At 39.2% G+C, this 6,325-nt stretch overlaps 1 protein-coding gene across 1 annotated transcript in view; it reads right to left on the bottom strand.

Annotated features, from left to right (window-relative positions):
• LIPC (lipase, hepatic) overlaps positions 1–4,622 on the bottom strand; it is a gene marked incomplete at its 5' end in the record, with an annotated part of 16,875 nt that extends 12,253 nt beyond the window's left edge. Inside the window, 3 exons of the mRNA XM_009707837.1 lie at positions 119–236; positions 2,677–2,856; positions 4,429–4,622. Of these exons, the coding sequence (XP_009706139.1) occupies positions 119–236; positions 2,677–2,856; positions 4,429–4,622 (492 nt within the window). The remainder of the gene's footprint in view (positions 1–118; positions 237–2,676; positions 2,857–4,428) is intronic.
• Between the last annotated feature and the right edge of the window lie 1,703 nt (positions 4,623–6,325).

The raw sequence follows: 6,325 nt of genomic DNA, 5'->3' as shown, positions 1-6,325 counted from the left end.
ATTGCTGGGTCATGCTGAGCTTATTCAACAGCTAAGTATTGATACAACATTGATATTTCAAATACCTATGTAACTTAAATCAGTTGACTTACATTTCTTAAAGTTATAAATCTTTTACCTGTAATTCTTCCAATCTTGTTCATACCACTGATGTAACTTCCAGCAAATCCTGAAACATGAGCTCCTAGGCTGTACCCAATGAGATGAACGTTGCTTCTGGAAAATTGAATGGATTTCTGGAAGACAGCAGCAGCTTGATTTAGATGCAGGAAATGTGAAAAGTAAACAGTTGAAATATTTACTACAAGCTAGGAATACCATGACTTAAAGCACAAGAAATTTGTATGTTGATGATGGAAGTCAAATGAGGTGCACGGATCATGCACTAGATTTCTGTGCTGGTGGAGTGTCATTCCTTGCCTCCTTTTCATGCAGCAGGAAAATGCCACATGTTTGGGCAGTGCTATTTATGTGCTATGCTCAGGAAAACCATCAACACAGATAGTAGGATTTTTGTTGCTGTTTGTTGCAAGTGATGCAAATGTGCATTGCCTTTTGTCTGCAACATTTGACTTTCCTATGACTGTAAAGTGGTGTCTGTCCTTTAACTTCAGTGTAAAACAATCCTTTCTATAAAGTGCCTTGCTTTTTATTGATGAGATACTAGCACAAGCCAAATTAGAGGCTAAATTATCAAAACATTGATCAGACATGCTAAGTGAGACGGCAATGACATTTCTTGGACTGATTTGTACAAAACTGGGTATCTGATCTGAAACAAACCTACTGAAGCAGAATTGGTCTCAGGCCTTTTCTACCTATTCAATACTATCTAGATCTTAAACAGGTCACTTGAGCTGCAATGCTCAAAATTTTTCTGACTTGTAAAGAAAAATGTGACATATTTTTCTTGCAAGGAAAGGCAAACCTCTGTTTAATTTCATTGTGGGTATTGCCTGTCCCAGTGGAGTGGCTTTGCAGTCTCAATACCTGTCTCTTGTGAAGAAGAGGTGAAACTTGGCAGCCTCTTTTTGAGAAGCAGCTCTTAGAAATCACAAGATCTGACCAATTTTCTTGACAGATGTTATTGAGATGGATGCTATTGAGATTGTTGCTGATGGTGCCCTATTAACTCTAGGACTAGGAGCACTAAGATTTACTTTATTCTTTATTAAAACGTTGCACAACACTGCAGTTTTTGTTCTATCTATTGAAGATATTTCAAATACTCACCTGCCTGTAAGCAGACAGAAGCATAGTGGAAAGATGATTATGGGAGTTGGAATGAAGGGGGTTTTAACTGTTAAACTCAGGAGGGGTGCTTCGCAACAGAAGGAAGGTTTCCTGCCTGAACACACTCAATTTAATGCTATGACAATGTATAGTATATTTAAATCCTGGAACATATCATGGTATAAGAGAAGCTACCTACAATGCTGGAGCAAGGAGTCATTTATTCAAGCCTCGATTTGTTTGCTGACACTGGAGAAATCACAGGCTGTCTTTATTGTTGACAATGTGATGTGTCCTCCTGGGAACTGAACAAAGTCCACTCTTTATTCATTCAATAATTAAACAACTTCAAAATATGACTTTTTAAGCTCCAGCAGCTTAAACTACATTTGACCAAGATCTAAGGTTTCTTGTTACAATAAAAAACAGTGACTCTGGCTCTTCTGCCTTCCATTTTGTGCCTGTTGTCCCTAACTGGGCGTGATATCTGACAACTTCTTCTAGCCCTAACATTCCTGTTGAAAGCAGTTTGGCCCTTCAATGGTATTTCCTACAAATCTTTCAGCTTTGTAGTGCATTTCCCTTCCACCTTAGTCCTCACCATATTTAAATTAATGTATTCAAAAATTCATTGTGAGATACAGAAGTATAATCTCATTTCAAATTAGGTAGCTTGAATTAGTACTAGAGATAGATGAAATAAGAGTTGCTTAGGGTGCCTGGTTTGTATGAGTGATTGTCATTCTAGTGTTTGCTTTCTGCCTTTTGTTAAATGGTGTTGGAGACCACTGATCTCTTGCAGACTTGTCTGCAGCCTTTTCAATCCAGCCATGACCACTGTTCCCTGTGTAGCAGGAGTTTTGGTAAGGAGTCACTACATCAGTGTGGCGCTGCTCACTATTGCCTCCATGTCATCTGCTTTGTGAGGCATGTCTGTCCTCTTGAAAGGTCTCCCTTTACATTCTGGATCTCTAAGCTGGTGTTTTAGAATAATCCTTGGGGAACTGAGGCAAAAATCAGATACAATGTCATGTTTCATTTCTGCATTAAAAGCAGAAATCAGGTACAAATAACATAAACCCATTTTACTGAACTAACCACTTGCAAATGATAATGTGTGCCCGCTTTCAAAGTGTGAGACTCTGTCAGCTATCTGCATACATGCTAATTGAAAAGCTAAAATAGCATGAAATTATCTCACTTCTAAAGATATATCAAAATATTTTAATAAACAAGACCACTTGCTTTTTTCTCTTGCATGATGAAAGTTTTATGAAGCCATATGGAAGTTTATGGAAGAAAAATTTGCAATATATTAAAGAAACATAAGTGATCGAAATGAGCAGCATTAAGCAGCATAGTATTTCAGAAAGGTGGTAGAAGCATAAGAACAGGTAAATAGGTCTTTTCCAGAGAAACTTGTGTTGATCTGAGGGCTCTTACCTCCAGCCATTCCAGGAAGTCTGCTATCTCCTGTCCTATGTAGCGTGTATTCTGTACAGCAATGGGATAGTGCTGGTGAGCAAATGTAAGCCAGTCTGCAATGATCACATTAATTTGTTTATGCTGAGACTTCAGAGCTGCTGCCATTTTCCAAATCCAACCTTCTAACATCCCATCCACCTGTTTTATTTAAAAAAAAAAAAAAAAAAGAAAACCATTCCTAAGGGAAAGCAGTGTCTGCCAAATATTTGTGAAAAGTTCAAGGGAACAAAAAACATAATATAAACAAGGAGGACTTAATGCTGATAACTAGATTTTAGGGGCTTCAGCATGCCTCAGTGCTGAGAATCTTTGGGGTTTGGTGGACAAAAATAAATTAAGAATCAATACAAGAACTGTATAGTGATTTATGTCTTGCAATATGAACTCTTATCAGTGAAATGAATTGGTTTTACTGATTAAAGACACAAATGCCCAGAAAATTTCTGATTTCATTCAAGAGGAGCTGTCTCTGTAAATTTAAGTTAAAAGGGTTGGAGAGGGAGGGAAGCTCAAGGATTGCAGACCAGCAGGCATTACCTGCTAAGCCATTCAATTTTGAGATCTGCTTTTTTTTTTTTTCACTCATTCTTTTTTTAAGGACCTCATCACAATTTCCTTACTAGCATCACAGGCTGCTCTTGATTTGATGGACCAGAATTATTATTTCATCTATCAGATTTAATTGTTGCTCTAGTTGCACGTATTACCTCAATTGATAGAACATCATTATCTTTTACGGTCTTTTAACAGAATTTGGCAGTCTCAGTTCTGGGTTTCCATACATATTCCTTTAGGAGTCCAACACCTCTGCAAATTAAGTTAATATGAATGATAAACTTAAACAGCAGCAGCTTCAGGTCCATAGTTTGTCTTTGAGGAGGGTATAGGTTTTGAACAAATTCTTATTTGGGAGGCTGGGCTAAAGTAATCTAGGGCAATGTTTCATCCCAAGTCAGCTCTGCTATTATTTGTTGAGAGCTATAGGCATCAAGGGTGTTGTTCAAAGTTTCTCTGTATATTTGCAGATGTACAAGAAAGATCTGTTTTGCCACCTTGTGAGATGACATTTGTTCTGTGAGAATCAAGGATCTGTTAAAATGACATTATTTCTTATCCTGCCTTTTGTTTCTTTTTCAGCTGAGAAGCTGATCAAAAGACAGTCTTAGTACTGCTATGCTTTTGAGAAAGGTTTTCATGGTGGATATTTTTTTACAGTTTAACTGGAAGCAGTTCAGTGATAATTCATTGACATTGGAGGCTTAATTTTCAGCTGAAGGGGCTTATAGAGAAGTTCTCTTTAAAGGTGTATCTATAAGAAAGATGTGGGGAGATTGTGTGCACTTCTTTTCAATAAGTCTGTAAATATCTGGCAGTGAACATATCAGAGAAATGAAAGTGGTATTCAGTCCTCCAGAGGTGTAGCACATTAATTCAGCTACTTGTCCGAACTCTGCTGGCTTTCAACCAGGGCTGAATCTAATCCTTGGCATGGGACTCCCATAAGAAAAATTGCTTGTAGACTGTTCCTTCAGAATCTCAGTGGGGAATATCCACTTTGTATTATTTCTAGCCATGATTGCTACCAGGGAAATCCACTATCTTTCTAATCACAACCTTTCTTCTGAAGTTACTTTTGGCACTGGCATAATGAGAAGGAAAGTATATCAAATCAGATGTAGCTTGAATTAAAAATGAAATGTGAGTTCATACCGACCAGCCATGGACTATCATCACCAGAGGAAGAGAGGCATTGAAACTGCATTTGTCAAGAGTCTCCAACTGATTAAAAAAAATCTGACAGCCTTCTTCAGTTGTATCTGTATAGAGTCGAAATTTGGTTTCTAAGTTTTGCTGATCTTTCTTTTTCTTTGTTCTAGTGTGCTGACTCTGTGATCCCAGTGCCTCTGAAATGAAATTCATAACAGTCATAGAATAAGAATCATAGAATCATTATGGTTGGAAGAGACCTCAAAGATCATCAATTCCAACCGTATACCTGACGCCACCATGCCCACTAAACAGTGTCTTGAAGCACCACATCTAAATGTTTTTTGAACACCTCCAGCCATGGTGACTCCACCACCTCCCTGGGGACCCTGTTCCAATGCTTAACTTCTTCACTTAAGAGTGAAGAAGTTCTTTCTAATGTCGAGCCTGAACCTCCCCTAGCGCGACTTGAGACAGTTTCCTCTTGTCATAATAGGATGGAATCTAAAACCTGAAGATGTTACTAGTGAAACACAGTTTATAAGACAAAGTAAACTAGTAAGATTGAAACTCTAGCTATGTGTGATTGCTGCTTATTCCACGTGGGCCTAAGCTGTGCATTTTGGGTCAAAGTGATCTCTTTCAAAGTTTGACATGGTCTAGATGTGCCTCTGAGTCCATCTATTTGAACGATAACAATTACACAGGAAATACTGATCTTATTGCTACGGGCCCTTATAGAACACATAAGTATTTTAAAAACACAGTACAGGTGTTGTGACTTTACAATGTTAGTGCAAGTACAGGCAAGCACATTCATAGGCTAAGTCTGCAGGGCATATTTTACTAATGTGCATTTGCTAGTAATTGCTGAGCATCTTTACACTGAAACAACCATTTTGTTCAGGGCTGTAACTCTGCTTAGAGACTTAGGTGACTGCTTAAAACTATTAGACCATATCGTAAATTATTCTTTTTCTCTATAATGGCAAGATGAAATGTTCTGGTTCTAGTTGTAATATTTTTGATGGTTTTGTTTTTAGATTAAATAGCTTGGTACATATAGGACAGCATTTTCAGAAATGTCTGTTAAGTACCTGGGATGGTATCTGTATTTAAGAAAGTGGGGGCAGAGTGAACTGTGGTCTTATCAACATTATGACCTTAGAAGGCAAAACATGAATATAGAGAAATGGCCTTGTAAAAAGTCCCTCCCCAGCTTTCTTGTAGGCCCCTTTAGGTACTGGAAGGCTGCTCTAAGGTCTCCCCGTAGCCTTTTGTTCTCCAGGCTGAACAACCCCAACTCTCTCAGCCTGTCTTCATCAAAGAGATGCTCCGGCCCTCTGATCATCTTCATGGGCTCCTCTGGACTTGCTCCAACAGGTCCCTGTCCTTCTTGTGTTTGGGGCCCCAGAGCTGAAGGCAGTACTGCAGGGGGGGTCTCATGAGAGCGGAGTAGAGGGGGAGAATCATGGAATTATTTCAGTTGGAAAGGACCTTTAAGATCATCAAGTCCAACCGTAAACTTAGTATGGCCAAGTCCACCACTAAGCCATGTCCCTAAGCACCACGTCTACACATCTTTTAAACTCCTCCAGGCATGGCGACTCTACCACTTCCCTGGACAGCCTGTTCCAATGCTTGACAACCCTTTTGGTGAAGAAATTCTTCCTAATATCCAATTTAAACCATCTCCGGTGCAACTTGAGGCCATTTCCTCTTGTCCTATCACTGGTTACTTGGGAGAAGAGACCAACACCCACCTTGCTACAACCTCCTTTCAGGTAGTTGTCAAGAGCGGTAAGGTCTCCCCTGATCCTTCTTTTCTCCAGGCTAAACAACCCCAGCTCCCTCAGCTGCTCCCCATCAGACTTGTGCTCCAGACTCTTAACCAGCTTTG

The sequence above is a fragment of the Cariama cristata genome, unplaced genomic scaffold (assembly GCF_000690535.1).
Source record: "Cariama cristata isolate BGI_N322 unplaced genomic scaffold, ASM69053v1 scaffold5709, whole genome shotgun sequence".
NCBI lineage: Eukaryota > Metazoa > Chordata > Aves > Cariamiformes > Cariamidae > Cariama > Cariama cristata.
The sequence above is the reverse complement of the archived record's forward strand: the minus strand, read 5'-3'. Positions and strand labels throughout refer to the sequence as shown.